Raw genomic sequence first — 21,450 nt, 5'->3', positions numbered from 1 at the left:
CACTCCAGTATTCTTGCCTGGAGGATCCCAGAGATGGCGGAGCCTGGTGGGCTGCCGTCTATGGGGTCGCACAGAGTCGGACACGACTGAAGCGACTTAGCATAGCATAAGTTTAATAAGGAAAAAATGGATAGACAAGGAATAAAATTCAACACAAGAACAATGACAAGGTTCAAACACTTCTGTTTGAAGACTCTGGTCCTCTATATATAAGGGAGTATAGCAGTGGCTCCCAAACTCTGTTGCACACAAGAATCATCAGAGAAACTTAAAAATCCCCATGCCCAGGTCTTGTCTCAAACCACTTAAATCAGAATGTCTGAGGATGAGAAGTAGGCATCAAACCAATATTCTGTAAAGATCCCAGGTGATTCAAACATGAGCAAATTTGGGGGCTCACCAGAAATATGGATTTTTCAGCACAATGTTTATTCTTAAAACTTCTGTTAAGCTTCCTCATGGGGCAATCAATTCCCTTTCTTGGAAGGTGTTCAGACAAAAGATGAAACACATGTTTGGTGAAAACATTATAGAAGGTATTCTAGACATGAAATTTTCAAGTTTTTATTTTGGTTGATTTTTTTAAAAAATCAGTGACATCCTTGGTTCAAATAAAACCTTGCTTGAAAATTATATAAATAAAACAGATAAAAGTTGAGTTGTTCTGGTTCAATGACTCAGCTTTATTGAGCACTTATATACAAAGTGCTAATTCTAAGTGGTGTTTATTTCAAACAATCTTCAGAACAATTCTACGATGTAGGTACTATAATTATCCTAACTTTATAGATAAGAAGACTGAGGCTTAGACTGGCCTAGAGTTATTAGTTAAAAAAAAAAAATTATAAAAGAGGGAATTAAACCAAGGGAGTCTACTCTCACTGTGCTAAATTGCCTCTGAGATACTTCAGAACTTTAAGCGGGGAGTTATCATGATCACATTTGCACTTAAAAAAAAAATCACTTCAGAAGCTACAGAGTTTACAGAAGACATTCAAATATTTATTGGAGTCATGAATATATGGAAAAGATGAGAAGGTAAATTGGGAGACCACTTGTCCAGGGTATTATCTACAACTGAATACTTGGCAATTATTAAGTATTATTAAAACATGCACACTGGAAAATGATAAGGGGAAAAGACTGAAAAAGAATACATGTAGAGTTACCTCAATTATGTAAGAAATAACATACATGAAAAAGAGACTAAAATGTTAATAGTGATTATATCCCAGAACTATAGGTGACATAGTTTTATCTAGATTTTTTGTGTTTTCAAAATTTCATATAATGAAAATATATTAAGTGTTTTTAAATTTTTATTATAAAAGCATTTTTTTTAAAGTTCACTACAATAGCCGAAGCAGGAAATGATGAGGGCCTGAAATAGAACAGCAGCAGGGAGGACAGCTATAAAAGGGCAGAATAGAGGGAGGGAAAATAACAATCCGATGGTCAATTGGATTATGACAGAAGGGGAACAAGAATGACTCTTAGGTTTTTAACACTGGCAACTGAGCAGATGGTCGGTCGTGACAGTCACAGAACTAGGAGGAAGAAGAACAGGTTTTTGGGAAAAGAAGATGAATTTCACTTTTATTGGTGGAGTGTCAAGTGCCTGGTCAACATCTAGGTAGAGATGTTAGCGTAGGATGAAAACAAGAGTGTAGATTCAGGGGATAAAGTTGGATGAGGAAAAAAAAAGATTTAAGAATCCAGATATAGATGGCAATTCAAAACAGATAAAAAGCATGTAGTGAAAAGGATTATTAAGGAAATAATTATTAAAGAAACTTTTAAAGAATTAAATAATTAGTAGACTTCTTACAATTTATTATCCGATCAAACTATACTTTTAAATATAATACATCATCAATCAGTTTTGTAAGAGGTCATACATAATTTACATAAATTGAACTGGGGAATTTCCTGGAGGTCCATGGTTTGGACTCTTCCACTGTGGGGGGCCTAGGTTCAATCCTCCGTCAGGGAACCAAGATCCTGAAAGCCATGCAGCATAAACATATTTATATATAAATAAAAATAAAACTGACTTCAGTGTCACAAAGGGGGAAAACAAAATCAGTTTTGAATGTTCCCTGAAACTTCAGTAAATAAAATAAATAATAAGTATTTGTCTTTATTCCCAATAGTTTCACAAAAGTCCTAAAAGTGGATTTTCAGGTGGCCTGAGTCCTTGGAGGTACATTTGGATCTAGGTAAAAATTATATTCCTTGAAGTTTCATAAAATCACGTAAGCTACCTTTTCTCTAATGACTACTCCCACCAGTCTTGACCAGATGCTCTCTTGACCTGGTCTCTTTTCATTTTTTTTTTTACTCCACGTTGACAATCAGAAAAGTTCAATATATGAATAACCTAGCTAACAAAAACTTATCCAAACATGCCTTTTAAATCCCAGCTGATATTTTCAGGACCACCAAAGTGTGGAGCAGGTATTTAGTACAATCCCCTATTCACTCCATCATTCCAGTTTAAAGGTAATTAGACTGTCCTTAAGCATCTCCACTGAATGGAACTCAATCTGAAATAATCCCAGAGGAATGTCCAAAAGAAGCCTCCCTGGGCCTTCTCTCTACAGCTTTTCCCCAAAGCGACAATTAGTGTGGCTTCTCCTTCCATTAGCGTTTGAACGCTCACTGAATTCAAAACTGTCCATGAACTTAGTTAGGGCCACACAATTTTAGACCTGGAACATCTCTGTCTAGCCTTCATTTTCTAGATGAGGAAGCTATGATTCAGTCTGTAAGAGACTTCCCCAAGGTTGTAGGAAAGACAATGAAAGAGCTAAAGACCCAAGTCTCCATACTCCTAGAACAATACATTAAGTGTTTTCCAAGATAATAAAATCCAGACGTTTCACTGGATCTTTAAAATCACAATTGCATTTGATTAGTAATAAAGACAGACCGAGGGTGTGCGTGTGAGTGTTAGCAAGGGAGGAGGAAGACACTGGAGACCCAGTGCTTCCAACCACTTAACTGCTGGAAGTATAGCCTAGTAAGACAGTCAGAGTCGAATTCTTCTTGTTGAGACTAATGTACTATTATCTAGACTGTAGGTAATGTTAATGATTCAATTTATTTTATATTTATACTCTATTATCCCCAGAAAATACTTGAGACAGTTTACATAATTAAGATTCAAATAAGACCAAATTATAATGATTCAATTAAATAACCAAGTGTTAATTCTCCAAAAATGAGTTACTAAATTAAGTTTTTAAAATCATTAAGAATATGAGTACAAGGATAGGGAAGGAAAAATCAGTACTATTTGTCACTTTAAGAGATGGCATTAATACATTCAAAATTCCTGAAGTCTATTTAGAAGTGATATTTAAAGGTCAGCATGAAACATGGAAATAATTAGTGAGGCTTCTGTACTGACACTGAGAACATGCTGCAGAAGAAGTCTTAATGTATGAAGATGATATATGATCTTGTAAATTAACAACTAAGTATCAGCCCTGATTGGAGAAGAAAATGGCAACTCACTCCAGTATTCTTGCCTGGAAAATCCCATGGACAGAGGAGCCTGGCAGGCTACAGTCCATGGGGTCACAAAGAGTCGGACACGACTGAGCAACTAAACCACCATCAGCCCTGATAGACTAAAGTAAAAAACATAAGAAGACAGAAGGATTTTGGGAAAATAAACTATACTGAAACACTTTCTTAACAGATGTGCCAAAAATAAAGCTCATATGGTAAACATTTCATGGAAAAGTCATGAGCCCTTTGGGATCTGAATGGAAAGCTCCTGACAAAATTGAGAATTTCTCACAACTGAGAAAGAAAAACAAATTTTCTTCTAGGCCCTCTTCTGGGAAACAGTAATGTCTAAAGGAATGATATATCCGTTATTCAACATCTCAGTTTCTCTCCCAAGTTATGCCATGCAACTCCATGTCTTGAAAAGAAAAATTAATTGTTACCTGAGCACCACTACAATTGGACTTTCACTTCCAGTTATGACCATTAACCCCTTCCAGATCATTAGTGCCGAGGAGACAATCATTCCAAAATTTAGGACTTGATAATAGAGCTGTAAGAACAAGAGAAGAGATCAGATCCATAGTTAGCCCAACCGAGGAAAGCAACCGAGAGCAGTATCAATTTTAAAGTTTCAAGTAGTACTATTAGGGTACCTGAAGTTCACACACTTCTTTTAAATTTTTATTTATTTTTTTGGCTGTACTGGGTCTTAGTTGTGGCATGTGTGATCTAGTTCCCTGACCAGGGATCGAACCCAGGTCCCCTACACTGGGAGTGCAGAGTCTTAGCCACTGAACCCCAGGGAAGTCCCAGAGACCGCCTTTCAAACCGTGTAATAATTACCCCATCAGCACATCCCAGTACAGCCGCTCAACCCACCCAAAGAATCCTGCTCCGCTTTGTTTGCTAAAACACATTACATTCATATGACAACATCATTTTCAGAACTTTCCACATAAATTATTTCATTTGGGCTTCACAACCATTCAGCTTAAATTCCATCACATTCACGGCACACACCAGCCAACAGCATCGAAACTCCTCTAGGACTTACTTTTGTACAATACATAGCCCTTGATAATTACAGGCTATTCAATGACATTTAACCTGAACCCTCATTTTGTAGGTGATGAAACTTAGTCTCAGAGAGAGGAAATGACTTTGTCAAAGCCAAACCGCTTGTTTTATATTATTTTTTGAAAAGACGAAAAAGTCTTTTTATTCCAAAGACAGATTTAAGGAAGTAGAGTCAGAGAAGCTAAGGATAGAAAAACTAGCTTTTAAGAAGTGACTGTGGTCAGCTCGTGGATCGGCAGTCAGGAATTCAGCAAGAGGCTCTATTTTCCAAACCTCCCATGCTAAGAAAGTCACCTATATACACTACTGGTTAGGGCAAAAGATTATTAAGGGCCCCAATCCAGAGTCACTGAAGGAAGGGCTGTGGGATTCTATAAAAACTACAAAACATAGTTTCATGATTCCTTATTTAAAACCCTTGGGGGTCAGAAAGGCTTCATAATTCAGAATTGGCCAGATTTTGAAAAGATAATACCCGAACATACCATATAGTACATAACACCCCGAGCAGGCAATATCCTATAATCAAGCCTATTAATATTTCTGCAGCAAAACATAAAAACATACTGAAATAAATAAAGCTAAAAATAGCTACATGTCAGTCAGTTCAAATCTGTTTTGCTGAGGAAAAGCTTTCTGTTTCCAGAAGGGCACAGATGTAACATTGTCAGAACAGGTGTGGGATAGCTAATGAAATAACTGGTTGGGTTTTTTTTTGGCTGCACCCTGTAGCATGTGGGATCTTAGTTCCCCACCCAAGGATGGACGCTGTGACCCCTGCCATTGAGGGCAGATTCTTAACCACTAGGCTATGACAGAAGTCCCTAAAGTAGCTGTTCTCTAAAAGAAAAATGAAAGATTTAAAAAATCCTGATTTTCTCTGTCCCTGCAAGGAGGTCACTATCATTACTCTTCTCTTTTTTCTCAGACATGTAATCCTATCTTCACTACACAATCATTGTTGTGACATGTATCCAATCATCGAGAGCAACCTCAACAATAGAGAAAGAGGTTGAGTCTCTCACTATGTGTAACTATAAATGTTCCTTAAAAGATGTGCTTGTACACTTGAGTCAGTGTGTGACTGTCAAAACCTAGACAAGCACACTATCTGCGAAAACAAATATTCTGCCTGAGCAAAAGTTTGAAAGTACCGTATTTTTCACTCTCTTCTCCCCTTTTTCATGACAAAAATCTTTACTCAAAAGCCCCTGCTTTCTTCACCACTGTATCTGAATGCTAATGAATGTACAGAGGCATGTAGAGAAAGAAGTATTTTGGGTATCGACAGAAGTAAGGTGGCAACTACCTAACCTTCTCATACCATTTGGCCATTGCAAGCTGTTAACAGGACATTGTGACGTATGTAGAGTAACAATCACAGAACTGAATAGCCCCATTATTTTTTATATGAAATGGCTGGAACATTACGTTCTTCAGTGTTCAAAGTTAAAGAATGTTATTAAAAACCAGTCAAAGCTCTGTGTAATATCTCTTTGTAGCTATGGCATAAGGATTTATGTGTGCTACTTTTCTTTTGCACTTTTAGGAAGTAGTGTGTAGAGACTTCCCCATGAAGTTCCATGACAAGAATAATCTACATAATTTAAAATACACAGTAAGTAATAAATAACAAGAATTTGAAAAAAACCTACAACAGAAAATTCAGCAAAATTAAGCTGATAGTAAATTTAAATTTTATAATTTAACAAGTTCTAAAATGGAAGTTGGGGCTTCCATGGTAGCTCAGTGGTAAAGAATCTGCCTGCCAATGCAGGATATGCAGGTTCAAGTCCTGGATCAGGAAGATCCCTTAGAAAAAGAAATAGCCACCCACTCTAGTACTGTTGCCTGGGAAATCTCATGGACAAAGAAGCCTAGTGGGTACAGTCCATGGGGTTGCAAAAGAGTCAGAAACGACTTAGTGACTAAACAACAAATTTGGAAGGTATATACTTGCACTTATTAGTTACACACCATTATATTTCCTGTTCTCATAAGAGATACTTGAAGTTCAACAAATAGAGTATTTTCATAGGAGTCAGACTTCTAGTAATCTCAAGGGAAGACAAACATGACCATGGAAGCAAAAATGTATCTGAGAGCTACAAAATAGCGGTTGGCTTAAGTCTTAAATTCTACTTATTTTGAGACCTCAAACTTAAGAGACTTATTAATTCATAATCACAATTCCCCTGGTTTCTAATTCATAGAAGCAGCAGTTAGAAACTAGGGTGTTAGAAGCAAATACACTGAGAGCAGCTACAAGTAAAACTTATGGCACTGAAAAACTGAAGCGTATTCAGAATGGACACTTATTATGGTCCAATACGCAAAGTCACTGAGTCCCAGTGAGGGTCTTAAATGGTAACAACAATAAGAAAAATACCTGATTTGTCTAAACAGGCATAAGACGACTTTCATTTTTAAAAATCCATTAAATTTCTTTAAAATCTGACAAATGAAAACATATCCACGCAACACTTGTATAGTAGTTTCATTCATAATAGCTCAAATTGGAAAAAAAAAAAAAAACAAACCCAAATGTCCATCAACAGGTGAATAAATAAATTACAACATTATTTCCAAATGATGGAAAACTACTCAGGAATAGAAATGAATGAACTATTGAAACACACAACATAGATGAATCTCAAGAATATGCTATTTACTCTACTTAATGTTATGGGGCAGCCTGGATAGGAGGGGAGCTTAGGGGAGCATGGATACAATGTATATTTATGGCTGAGTCCCTTTGCCATCCACTTGAAACTATCACAGACATTGTTTGTTAATCAGCTATACCCCAATACAAAATAAAAAAGTTAAAAAAACCCCAAACATGTTATTCAGGCCAAGTTGGAGAAAAAGGGATCAAATTTACCTTGCTGCCGAAAATAATTAAAACACTAGATAAAATATATGAACAAAGGTTTTCAGACACTGGACATGTGACTGTGTCCAGGTAGCATAGGACTATGAAAGGAGAAACAAGGTGAGCCCTATAATAGCCCCAACTTATAGACTGGATGGTTTCCAGGCCACAGGGCAAAATGGAAATGTAGCCAGAGCCTACAAGTCTTCTGACTTGATGACAAAGAACTGGGAGTCTGGGGAGACGAAGGCAGCTTTGACTGTAAGGCATTACAGAAATGAGAACTATACAAAGATCTATGCAGCCTCTCTTCTCAAGTCTTCAGCTGAGTGATGATCAGCAAGGATTAGCACACGCATTTAAGGGAAGTAAATCATCTAAAGAACCATCTAAAAGGAGCAACAGAACAATTCTAAAAGCTCATATGGGGCAGGAATAATTTGTTTCCACTGGCCAGAGTAGAAATGTTTTGGATAGCATACTCAAAAGTTACTGTTTAGTTGCGGTGAAAAATTAACCTTGGACTAAAGGCTGCTGTGGACTTGCCTAACAAAACCTTTTTAAAAAGCCTTGAATCGGGAATTCCCTGGTGGCCCAGTGGTTAGGACTCAGTGCTTTCAATGCCGCAGCCCAGGTTCAATCCCTGGTTGGGGAACTAAGATCCCATAAGCTGTGTGGCTCAGCCAGAATTAAAAACAAAGAAGATGGGAGGGGAAAGACTGAGCACATTAGAGACTTGGATGATAGAAAATATGTCCAAGACCCAACTCAAACCTCTAGAGAAGAAAAAGAAAACGTCCGAAATGAAAACCACACAGGCTGACTATGGCCATACCACTTTGCATGTACCCAATCTTGCCTGATAACCACACAAAATGGAATAACAGCAGATTAGACATGGCAACCCACTCCAGTACTCTCGCCTGGAAACTCCCATGGATGGAGGAGCCTGGTAGGCTGCAGTCCATGGGGTCGCAAAGAGTCAGACACGACTGAGCGACTTCACTTTGACTTTTCACTTTCATGCACTTGAGAAGGAAACGGCAACCCACTCCAGCGTTCTTGCCTGGAGAATCCCAGGGACGGGGGAGCCTGGTGGGCTGCCGTCTATGGGGTCGCACAGAGTCGGACACGACTGAAGCGACTTAGCAGCAGTAGCAGCAGCAGACATCACAAAAGAAAAGTTTAGTGAAACTAAAGTCATGGTAATAAAAAACTATTTCAAGATGCAGCTGGAGATTATCATACCAAGTGAAGTAAGTCAGAAAGAGAAAGACAAATATGAAATGATATCACTTATATGTGGAATCTAAAATATGGCACAAATGAACCTATTTAAGCACAAACTGACTCACAGACATAAAGAATACACTCTCCCGCAAGAAGCAGAGGGAGAGCGAGGGATGGACTGAAGTTCGGGGTTTGGTAGATGCAAACCATTACATTCAGAATGGCTAACCAGGTCCTAATGTACAGCACAGGGAACTATATTCAGTATCTTGTGATAAAACATAATGGAAAAGAATTCAAGAAATAGACAAACTCACAGTTACAGTCCAAAATGTCAATATCCCCTCTCAATAACTGATACAGCAAGAAGATAAAAAAAAAAATCAATAAGCATAGAAAAGATTTGAACAACACTACCAACCAATTTGACCTAACTGATATTTACAGAACCTTCTGTCCAACAAGAGCAGATACACATTCCTTTTAAGTACACAGACTGTTCAGAAAGACAGACCATATTCAAGACCACAAAACAAGTCTCAATAAATAGAAAGGACTGATATTTACAGAACCTTCTGTCCAACAAGAGCAGATACACATTCCTTTTAAGTACACAGACTGTTCAGAAAGACAGACCATATTCAAGACCACAAAACAAGTCTCAATAAATAGAAAGGAATCTGAATTATGCGAAGAGTATTCTCCAATCACAATGGCACGAAAATAGAAATCAGTAACACAAAGATACCTGAAAAACTGCCCCAAATGTTTAGAAATCAAATAAGATACTTCTAAAATCACCCATGGTAGAAGAAATCAAGAGAATAAAAATACAATATTTCAAAATCTGTGGGATGCACTGATAGTATGTAGAGGGAATTTTATAGCAGTAAATCCTATGTTAAGAAAAACAGAAAGGTCTCAAATTATAAGTTGTGTTTTGGTTTTTATTCAGTTCAAAATATTTTGCAATTTCCCTGTGATTCTCCTTTGACCCATGAGTTATTTAGAAATGCACTGTTTAATTTTCAAATATTTGTAGATTTCCCAAATTAAGTTTCCAACTTAAAACACTAGGAAAACTCAAATGAAATCCAAAGTAACTCACAGAAAAGAAATACTAAAATTAGGAGTAGAAATAAGTGAAATAGAAAACAGAAAAACAGTAAAGAAAAACAAATCAATTTGACTCTGAAAAAGAAGACATATATATATGTGTAACTGAATCTCTTTGCTATACACCTGCAACTAACACATTGTTAATCGACTACATTTCAATTTAAAAAATAAATAAAGTAAAAATGGTTAGGATAGAAAATTTTGTTAAGTGTATTTCACCACAATTTTACAAAATTATGTGAAATGAAAACAACCAGCTACAAAAGGATTTTGTTGAATTTTACAGTATTCCATTTATATAAAATGTCTGCTTTGATTTACTAAAAGCCAATTGTTGATTAAAAAATTAAATAAAATAATAAAATATCTAGTAAAGGTAAATTATAGAGATTCAAAGCAGATTAGTGGATGTCTGGGGCTGGGAGTGGAAATAGGCATTGACTAAAAGGACACACAGGATCTGGGATGATGAAAATATCCTAAAAACGGACTGTGGTGGTAGGTGCACAGCCCTATAAATGTACTAAAACCCATGAACTCTACACTTAAAATGGGTGAATTTTATACATTATATGCCAATAAAGTGTTGTTTTTTTTTAAAGGCACATATTTACAAAAGTAACAGAAGAAAACAAAGTGGGAAAGGCCAGGATGTCCCTGGAGGTCCAGTGGTGAATACAAGGGGTTAACACAGTGGTTAGCCACCTTCCAACACAGGGGGTGAGGGTTCGATCCCTGCTCAGGGAGCTAAGATCCCATATGCCTTGTGGCCAAAAGATAAAACAGAAGCAATATTGCAAAAAATTCAATAAAGATTTTAAAAATGGTCCACACCAAAAAAAAAAAGTACGAAAGCCTTGGAGCAAGAGAAATTTTTTAAATTGACCTGAAATCCAGGAGCCATGAAGAAAAAATGGTAAATTTGACTACCCAAAACAATATAAAGAGCAAATAACCAAAAAAAAAAAAAAAATCCAACAATTATGCATGGCAAATTATACTATAAGCTAAATCAAAAGACAAATGACAAACTGGGAGAAAATATTTACTATATACATATAAAACAAAAGACTAATCGTCCTATAAAGAGATCCTAGAAATCAGTAACAATGATTCAAAAGGAAAATAGGCAAAGTGTTATGAACTGCTAGCTCATGGAAAATGAAATATAAACTCCAAAATCACATGAAAATATGCTCAACCAAACTCATAATGAGCAAAATACAAGTAAGCTGTCCTGATATACCACTTTTCATTTATTAGAATGGAAAAAATCTAAAAGTCTGAAAACACAATGCTGGCAAGACTATAGGAAAAAGTGACTTTCACTTTTTGTGAGGGTAGGGGAGAACAATGTAAATACATCAACTATTTATTCATTAAAAAGCAGGAGGAGGGAGTCTATGATCTTATTTTAACTACCTTGTTTTTCTGAGACACTTGGCACTTGATTAACTTCTTCTCACTCCCTGATCCCTTGGTTTCTGTGTCACCAACCTCAGAACCTGACCTCTTCTCTGACATCCCATTAAATACAGTGTTCTAGGAGTCCAACCTTTGCCCTTTTCTCTTTCCACTCTGCAGTCTTGTTTATTCATAGATTCAATCATCACATATCAGCATGTATCACCCAAATCTCTTCTCCAGACCAGACCAATTCTATCCAGTTGGTAAGTATATCCAGTTATTTACTGAAAATCACCCAGGTGTTACATAGACACTTTACATTCAACCCGTACAGAGCTGAACTCAATCCTTTTCTTCTACCTCCCTCCATATACTCTAGCTTAGTGATTAGTCCCACCATCCATGTAAGTCCTCTAAATTTTACCTTCCCAACATCTCTCACATCCAACCCACTGGCTTTATTTTTTTTTTTATTTTTAAACTTTACATAATTGTATTAGTTTTGCCAAATATCAAAATGAATCCGCCACAGGTATACATGTGTTCCCCATCCTGAACCCTCCTCCCTCCCCATACCATCCCTCTGGGTCGTCCCAGTGCACTAGCCCCAAGCATCCAGTATCATGCATCGAACCTGGACTGGCAACTCGTTTCTTACATGATATTTTACATGTTTCAATGCCATTCTCCCAAATCTTCCCACCCTCTCCCTCTCCCACAGAGTCCATAAGACTGTTCTATACATCAGTGTCTCTTTTGCTGTCTCGTACACCAGGTTATTGTTACCATCTTTCTAAATTTCATATATATGTGTTAGTATACTGTATTGGTGTTTTTCCTTCTGGCTTACTTCACTCTGTATAATAGGCTCCAGTTTCATCCACCTCTTCTATGACTACTGCCTTACTTCACATCTCATCTCCACTTATCCAGACTACTGAGGCAATACGACAGTTCTATCTCTAGTACATCTTTCTAATTCGTCCACCAATATATAATTATTGTTCGTAAAGTGAAAATAAAATTATTGAGCTGTCTGCTCAAAATCTTCTCTTCCCACCTATAGGATAAATTCCAAACCCCTAAGTACAGAGGGCCTTCCATGATCTGGCTTGGCTCTTGCTGTCCTCTCCTTTCTTCTTATTGAAGTGATTCTCTAGATTCAAACCATAATTTTACGTGTAGTGCAGTATATCACAGTGTCAGTCAGCCTCTTTCCCCAGCCACCCATGTCTCTTAACCAATGGATTCATGGTCAAGTGGCTCTAACAGCCAAGATGAAGGTTAGCAACATGGACTTTCACTCACCAAGACCAACTTGGTTCTAGCCAATGTTGAGTGCCTAGACTGCCAACTGCAAAGACCAACAATGCCACCATTCCTGACACCTTCTTCTTTCTAGAATAGACTCGATACAGAGGGCTTCCCTAGTGGCTCACCAGTAAAGAATCTCCCTGCAGTGCAGGAGACCTGGGTTTGATCTCTGGGTCAGGAAGATCCCCTGAGGAAGGAAATGGCAACCCGCTCCAATATTCTTGCTTGGGAAACCCCATGGACAGAAGAGCTTCATAGGCTACAGTTCATGGGGTCACAGAGAGTTGGACACAACTTAGCAATTAAGCCACCATAGCCACAGATCTGTCTTCCTTGTCTTCAGTATTTCCATCAAAACCACCACCCATGAATTTACAGAATGCCTATGACTCATTGTGATATTCCATACAACACTGCTTCTGATCAGGAAACTTATTCTACAGGTAATTAAAGCACAACGGTCACATGGGTCCACAGTCATGAATTTCACTGGTCTTAGTGTCCTCCATCATCTGAAGTGGCTGGCCTGAGAGAACAGTGGAAGAGTAGACATTATAAATTCATTGTCTTTCAGTGCCAAATCCATCCTTCTGTGTTACTAGGCTGAGCCCTGTAAACAAGGGCACCTCTTCCCACTGCCTCAAGGATTTACGTTTTTCTTAACAAAGGCACTGCAGGGCCGCTGCAAGATGACAGGGAGTGGGAGGGACTTCTCTTCCCATGGAGTGTTTGTATTTCACCAGGTAGCCAGTAGATCTGAGTACAGGAAGTCTGCAAGTGCTCACCTCGGAGACCATCACAGACTGGCTCCTGCCCACACACACTGGCAAATTTCTCAGCCTCTCAGTAGGCCGCTTCTATGGACCAGTTCCAGCTCACTGCTCCTGCAAATGTCACTGCATGTCCCTGTGGCAGCCACACCCTCTCTAAAGAAGTCTGTTATCTCAGGTTAGGAAGAGGCTTGGAGGGAGGTATTCTGCTAGTTCTTTGTTAACTCCCTTATCCTAGAAGGCATAATTACTGGTTTCTGCACACACTATTTCTGAACCCCTTAAGAGTCCTCTTTTACCCATTTTAGTGGTCGAGCATCTTTTCAGTTCAGTTCAGTTCAGTTCAGTTGCTCAGTCGTGTTCGACTCTTTTCGACCCCATGAATGGCAGCATGCCAGGCCTCCCTGTCCATCACCAACTCCCAGAGTTCACCCAGACTCACGTCCATCGAGTCAGTGATGCCATCCAGCCATCTCATCCTCTGTCGAGCATCTTTTACCAGTTGACAACTCTCTGTATTTAATACCCTGCTAGTGAAAAAGATTTTCCTGATCCTAAACAAGACCAGATTAGCTTTCAATAATTAAAAAAAGTAATGGATCTGTCCTCAGTCTTGTATATGCGTCCTATTTGCAGTACACTTGCTCATATTAGGTCCAAGTCTAAGAAGAATCTAGGCTTCCGTGTGCTTCACTAGAGGGCCAATTTATTAAAAAGAAAAAGTTACCAAAAATATCTGCAATTCAATCAGAAATCACTACAGTAGCCATTAAGAGTTAAGTGATCCTAAAAGATAGATATAAAAAGAGGGACTTCCCTGGTGGTCCTGTGGTTAAGACTCTGCCCTTCCACTGCAGGGGGCAGGGGTTCAACTCCTGGTCAAAGATCCCACGTGCTTCATGGGCACGGCCAAAATATTTTTTCTCTTAAAGAAAGACAACAAAAGAAAGGATTGTGCCAAGTCTTAAAGTCTTCAGATTTTGGTAGGAAAACATACAGATAATTAAAATCCAAAGAAATGCCAAGCTCAATCAAGTAAAGGAAAAGACCTAAGAAGACACTAAAAGGAAATTCTGTGACAGTCAGACTAGTCCATCAGGGTTCAAACACGGATCCAATCAGGCTGACCAAAGTCCTCTGGTCATTAAGAATTCTCAGCAAAAAACAAAAACAAAAATTCATAGCAAATAGAGAATTACAGATAAAAGTAATATAAAAATTTGGCATAACATACTTATTTAGCAAATAATCATCTTTTCACTCCAGGAAAATTTACAATTAAGCACAGAAATGCTTAAAGGAAATTATGTAGTGTTAATACTCTTATGTTAAGGACTCTGCATATTTGGAATCTTAAGTTTTTGTAACATTTAAAGAGAATCTGACCTATTAAAGTAGGTCAGGTTTGCAATTTTAATTCAAAATGTACAATTGTTATAGATTTATTTTTTAATCAGAAAGCTTACTATTTATATATTACATTCAAATTTAAAGAATTTCCTTTTTAAGAAGGTTGATTATTCAACAAACCTTCTTAAAAAGGAAATTCTTTAAATTTATAAATCAAATGTAATGTTTTTAAGATGTCTGTTTACAAATTAGCCTAAATATTCAAAGGCCCTTAAAAGTGATTCTTAAAATTTGCTAGACCTGGGAAGTCCCTGGAAGCCCAGTGGTCAGGGCCCTGTGATCTCACTGCCAAGTGCCCAGGTTCAATACCTGGTCGGGAAACTAAGATCCCACGGGCCTCGTGGTGTGCCAAAAAAAAAAGCTGCTAGACTTTCAATGGGATAAGATTTGAAAACTGATTCTAAAAGATTTAAGAACTTAGTTTTTAAATTTTAGCCGTTATAAATTGAGGTTTTTTAAAAAATACAAGAATTCTAAACAGGCTTTTCTGTGCACAAAGGCTATCTCAATGGGCATTAAGAAATTAACCTACAACCAGAGGAGTGATGGAACCAACTTGCTAAATTCTGAGGAATCTTGCAAGCTGATTGTTAAACACAGTGTTATAAAAATTAGTACAATTACTTTAAAAACAAAGTTAACAAATAATCTAAATTCATCAGTTTCTAATTATTTTATTACATTTTACTATTATCTATGTTCTTGAGATTATTTTTTAAATTTTATTCATAAGGTGGAAATTATAGTTGCATCCTACTACATTTCTTCCTAATTCAATATTCAGTGATGTCATGTCAGTAGCTTGAAATTGGCCATAGTGGAAGTATTTACACCACAGAAATGGGCAAACTACAAATCAAGGCTTGTGGATTAAGGAAAGCCACAGAAAAGCTGTGCTCTGATATTACAGTAAAAGACCCACAATGTAAAGGGGAGAAGACAAATAAAATAGTACATAACAGTTAAAAGGGCTCTAGAGATCACCTAATATTCTAGGTGATCCTTATTCCTTGGAAGGAAAGTTATGACCAACCTGGATAGCATATTTAAAAGCAAAGACATTACTTTGCCAACAAAGGTCCATCTAGTCAAGGCTATGGTTTTTCCAGTAGTCATGTATGAATGTGAGAGTTGGACAGTGAAGAAAGCTGAGAGCCGAAGAACTGATGCTTTTGAACTATGGTACTAAAGAAGACTCTTGAGAGTCCCTTGGACTGCAAGGAGATCCAGCCAATCCATCCTAAAGGAGATCAGTCCTGGGTGTTCATTGGAAGGTCTGATGCTGAAGCTGAAACTCCAGTACTTTGGCCACCTCATGCGAAGAGTTGACTCATTGGAAAAGACCCTACTGCTGGAAAGGATTTGAGGCCGGAGGAGAAGGGGACGACAGAGGATGAGATGGCTGGACGGCATCACTGACTGGATGGACATGGGTTTGGGTAGACTCCAGGAGTTGGTGATGGACAGGGAGGCCTGGAGTGCTGCGATTCATGGGGTCGCAAAGAGTCGGACATGACTGGGCGACTGAACTGAACAGTCTAGGGCAGTACACAAAGACTCAGAAATAATACAAGGGGAGTTCTCAAGACAGTTAAGTACACAAAGTTTGAATAGAACCATGTTCATACACACAGTGAAATGAAATAGGCAGGAAAATTAAACCCCAGTTTACAAGAGAGAGAGAGAGAGAGAAAGAGCAGACTGTAAAATGACTAGGACTTATTGCAAATGCCATTCTAAGGGGCTTGGGACTTTAACTTACAATAGGATCTACTGAAGTTTGAGGACAGGAGAGAAGACATTAATCTGGCAACAGCTTATTGGATGCCATGAAGGTAGTGAAACACTTTAATTCTGAAAATTGTGAAGCAGACAGAAAAAAAATTACATACAGTGAACACACAGGGGGGCCTGGAGGGCTACAGTTCATAGGGATGAAGAGAGTTGGACATGACTGAAGTGATTTAGCACACACAAGTTAAAAATCAATTAAAACTCAAAGCTCAAAAGAATACATACTCTGGTTCCACTTCTATAAAACAAACCCATTGATACTGACAAAAAGCAAATCAGTGGTTTCCAAGTGTTAGAGAGATGAACTACAAGGGATCTCGTGGGTGATAGAAATGTTCTATATCTTTACTGTAATGTATGTATATAACTGTAGAAACTTATCAACTGATACATTTTTTTGTTTTCTGGCCTTGCCGGGCGGCTTCTGAAATCTTATTTCCAGACCAGGGATGGATCCCGGGCCATCAGCAGTGATGATGCCGAGTCCTAACCACTGGACTGTCAGGGGATTCCCTCAGCTGATAACACTTTAAATGGATGGAGTTTACTATATTAAAGTATTCCTCTGTTAAAAAATAATTACAACTCAAATTAATCAAACATTTGATGAAACTTCTAGTTTCCCTCTTTTTATCTAGTAAGCTCTCAGTACGTATGCATGCATGCATACTCAGTCACTTGAGTGGAGTTCAACTCTTTGCGACTGTATGGACTGTGTAGCCCATCAGGCTTCTCTGCCCATGGGATTCTCCAAGCAAGAACACTGGAGTGGGTAGGCATGCCCTCCTCCAGGGGATCTGCCCAACCCAGGGACTGAACCCTAGTCTCCCGCACTGCAGGCAGATTCTTTACCGCTGAGCCACCAGGGAAACCCCTCAGTACCTATAATCACCATCAATTTTTTCCTCAGATACTCTGTGCAGGTAAAACTTCATTTCTAACTTTTCCTCACCCCATCCCCATGCAATCCAATCCTTCCCATCCCCTCCTAACAATCTCTGGTAGGCTGCTCATTTTCTTCACCTGTATAATGGGCATAAAATGACCTACCTCACAGGTATATAATGTACTCCACATATAGCAAGAGCTCAAAATAGTTACTGTTCTGCCTTAGTCATTTTCTACATACTGATGCTCCTTGAAGGTCAGAGTCTGTCTTACTTATCTTTGCATTTTTCTCACTGAACCTAGCATAGGGAACAATAGAGGCCCCAAATAAGAATTTCTCCAGAGAAATGTCTGTGGCACCTAGAAATTCAGATATGGATGAAAAAACACTATTCAAGTGAGAATTTTAAATGTTATAAAGTCATAAACGTCGTGCAATTTGAAAAGGAAAGATCAATTATGACTGAAGGAAGCAGGAAACATGTCTAAGAGGAGGTAACACTGAGGTAGCTGAGGTCTGAAGGGGAATAAGGGGAGGGTGCATATTTTCTTCCCTAAATGGTAATTATAAACTGCAAAATATAAGTCCAAGAGAAAAACCTTTAATAGTGACATCAGGATCCTTCTTAACAGCAAACTACTGTAAAAAGGTCCGAGGCAAGCAAAACTAGGCTCTGCAGACACTACTGACCTCGAAGACAAAAAGAAGCAACTTTTTCCAATGACTAAATAATTACAAGGCTTCCCAGGTGTCTCAGTGGTAAAGAATCTGCCTGCCACTGCAGGAGACACGGGTTCCATCTCTGATCCGAGAAGATATCCTGGAGAAGGAAATGGCAACCCACTCCAGTATTCTTGCCTGGGAAACCCCATGGACAGAGGAGCCTGGCGGGCTACTGTCCATGGGGTCGCAAAAGAGTCGGACACGACAGAAACGACTAAACAACAACAAATAATTGCAACAGTAGTATCCGGAATATGATCTCTAAGTTCAGGATGGAGTAAGGTTTAAGGACAAAAATCAGGAAATGTAAGTTTCAAGATCCCTGTACCACTAATATTCTGAGGTACACCTTAACGCTAAAGTGGACTCGAGGGCAAGCAGAGTAACTGTTTCAACTCTGACCTCGAAGGTGGTTCCAGGAAGTCAGTACAGACCGCTGGGGCCCAGCTTACAACGGGCTCAACGTAGAATGGCTTTTGTGAGGCCTATAACCGTCTCCCCGAGCATCCCAGAAGCCAGAGAAGCAGTGCACTACTAAACCCAGTTGCCGGAATCCATCGGAAGTCACTGCGATTGAAGTTTGCCGCCTTATCCAGTCTAACACAATAAGCAACCCCAACTCCCACTTACAAAGAGCCCTACGGTTTGCACTTGCTTCCCTGTCTCATTATGGGCAATGGAACGTGACGATCAGGCTTCCCGCTCCGCCCGGAGAAGGCCCAGTCTCAGCCAAGGGCTAAAACAGCGAGTGGATAAAGCTATCTCTGGACACAGAATCCACAGAGATGGAAGAGTCCAGGCGTCAGACCCGCTCAGGCCCTCACACTGGGGCCCAGAGGTCCGCGGGGCAACAGTGGAAGGTACAAGGGGAACGGTGGGCGGCCAAGCTCACCTGCCGCTTGTTCATCCGCCGCACATCGTCCAAAAAATCTAGAGACAGCATGGCGGGGCCGGCGAGGGGACACGGGAAGAAGAGAGGGCGCGATGTGACCGGCGGGAGGAACGGCTGGCGCACGAGCCAAGCGCACACTGGACAGGACCCCGCGGTGCCCGCGCTTCCGCTTCCGGGGTGGAACCGGCGCGGCCCCGCCCCCTCAGCGCGACGAGGGGACAAAGGGACTCCCGACCAGTCTCCTGGCCTGGCCTCGCTGAAGGAGGCTCTCGAACCTCCTGGAGCTCGTCTGCTGAAGCCCACTTCCCGCGCTCATCCTCGCGGCCCCACACTGAGGTGGCCGCTCAGGGTTAGATAGGAGACCACTTTGCAACCTCCGGAAGGCGGGACCTAGCGCACGCCTGGCCAATAGGGAACCGTGTCTCCGCGGGCAGAAACGGCCCCTGAGTGGCCAGCCTCAGTTCAAGCCCGGGCCGCGAGTCTGGGTGTGGCGCTGGACTTGTCCTGAGCTACGGGAAACTGACGACTGAGGTATTTCCATAAGTGCTCTTGGGTTAGGGCGGAGGCTGTGACCTGCAGAGCACTGCCTGAAGCTTTCAGGAGTTTAAGAAGCTCTTAGTTGCAGAGAAAATCTGATAGGATTAAAAACAACCAAACCCAGAAGTGAGAGGGAAACAAGAGGAGAAAACTGCCAAACCATGGGGCTTCCCTGGTAGCTCAGATGGTAAAGAATCTGCCTGCAATGCGGATACCTGGGTTTGATGCCTGGGTCAGGAAAATCCCCTGGAGAAAAGAATGGCTGCCCACTCCAGTGTTGCTTAGAGAATCCCATGGACAGAGGACCCTGGCGGGCTACAGTCTACGGGGTCCCAAAGAGTCAGACACGACTGAGCACCTAATGGATGACGGATGGATTCATCAACTTATAAAGGGATGAACAAAATATGGTATATCCATACAATTTAATATTATTTAGAAACAGAAATATTGTGACACAGATGAACCTTTAAAAATATTAGATTCTGAAAACATTGGTTCTTAATGAAAGAAGCCAATCACCAACGACCATGAATTTTATGTAAAATGTCCGGAATAGCCAAATCCATAAAGACAAAAAGCAGTGGCTGCAGAGGGCTGGGAGGGTTAGGTAAAGTGGGAGGTGATGCTAGTGGGTATGGGGTTTCTTTTGGGGGGGAGGTGTTGAAAATGTTCTAAAATTGATTGTGGTGATAGTTATACAACTCTCAATTGAGTTCAGTTCAGTTCAGTCACTAAGTCGTGTCCCACACTTTGCGACCCCATGAATCACAGCACACCAGGCCTCCCTGTCCATCACCAACTCTCGGAGTTCACTCAGACTCATGTCCATCGAGTTGGTGATGCCATCCACCCATCTCATCCTCTGTCGTCCCCTTCTTCTCCTGCCCCCAATCCCTCCCACCATCAGGGTCTTTTCCAGTGAGTCAACTCTTCACATGAGGTGGCCAAAGTATTGGAGTTTCAGCTTTAGCATCAGACCTTCCAATGAACACCTAGGACTAATCTCCTTAGGAATGGACTGGTTGGATCTCCTTGCAGTCCAAGGGATTCTCAAGAGTCTTCTCCAACACCACAGTTCAAAAGCATCAGTTCTTTGGCGCTCAGCTTTCTTCACCGTCCAACTCTCACATCCATACATTACCACTGGAAAAACCATAGCCTTGACTAGACGGACCTTTGTTGACAAAGTAATGTCTCTGCTTTTGAATATGCTATCTAGGTTGGTCATAACTTTCCTTCCAAGGAGTAAGCATCTTAATTTCATGGCTGCAGTCACCATCTGCATTGATTTTGGAGCACAAAAAAATAATGTCTGACACTGTTTCCACTGTTTCCCCATCTATTTCCCATGAAGTGATGGGACCAGATGCCATGATCTTAGTTTTCTGAATGTTGAGCTGTAAACCAACTTTTTCACTCTCCACTTTCACTTTCATCAAGAGGCTTTTGAGTTCCTCTTCACTTTCTGCCATAAGGGTGGTGTCATCTGCATATCTGAGGTTCTTGATATTTCTCCCGGCAATCTTGATTCCGGCTTGTGTTTCTTCCAGCCCAGCGTTTCTCATGACGTACTCTGCATATAAGTTAAATAAGCAGGGTGACAATATATAGCCTTGATGTACTCATTTTCCTATTTGAAACCAGTCTGTTGTTCCATGTCCAGTTCTAACTGTTGCTTCCTGACCTGCATATAGGTTTCTCAAGAGGCAGGTCAGGTGGTCTGGTATGCCCATCTCTTGAAGAATTTTCCACAGTTTAATTGTGATCCACACAGTCAAAGGCTTTGGCATAGTCAATAAAGCAGAAATAGATGTTTTTCTGGAACTCTCTTGCTTTTTCGATGATCCAGTGGATGTTGGCAATTTGATCTCTGGTTCCTCTGCCTTTTCTA

The 21,450-nt window shown here is 39.9% G+C and overlaps 1 protein-coding gene across 2 annotated transcripts in view; it reads right to left on the bottom strand.

Annotated features, from left to right (window-relative positions):
* SEC11A (SEC11 homolog A, signal peptidase complex subunit) overlaps positions 1-19,158 on the bottom strand; it is a 33,139-nt gene extending 13,981 nt beyond the window's left edge. Inside the window, exons 1-2 of one of the 2 annotated variants that reach the window (XM_086364452.1) lie at positions 19,020-19,158; positions 3,960-4,069 (exon numbers count right to left, since the gene is read on the bottom strand). In XM_086364452.1, the coding sequence (XP_086220578.1) occupies positions 3,960-4,069; positions 19,020-19,070 (161 nt within the window). In that variant the 5' untranslated portion in view covers positions 19,071-19,158. The remainder of the gene's footprint in view (positions 1-3,959; positions 4,070-19,019) is intronic. The other variant, XM_086364453.1, reaches the window with a different exon arrangement.
* Between the last annotated feature and the right edge of the window lie 2,292 nt (positions 19,159-21,450).

This window comes from Bos grunniens, chromosome 21 (assembly GCF_055505025.1).
Source record: "Bos grunniens cultivar Pamir isolate PY7600 chromosome 21, Bosgru_T2T1.0, whole genome shotgun sequence".
Classification (NCBI taxonomy): Eukaryota; Metazoa; Chordata; class Mammalia; order Artiodactyla; family Bovidae; genus Bos; species Bos grunniens.
Note: the sequence above shows the minus strand (reverse complement) of the source record. Positions and strands in the feature narration are given on the sequence as shown.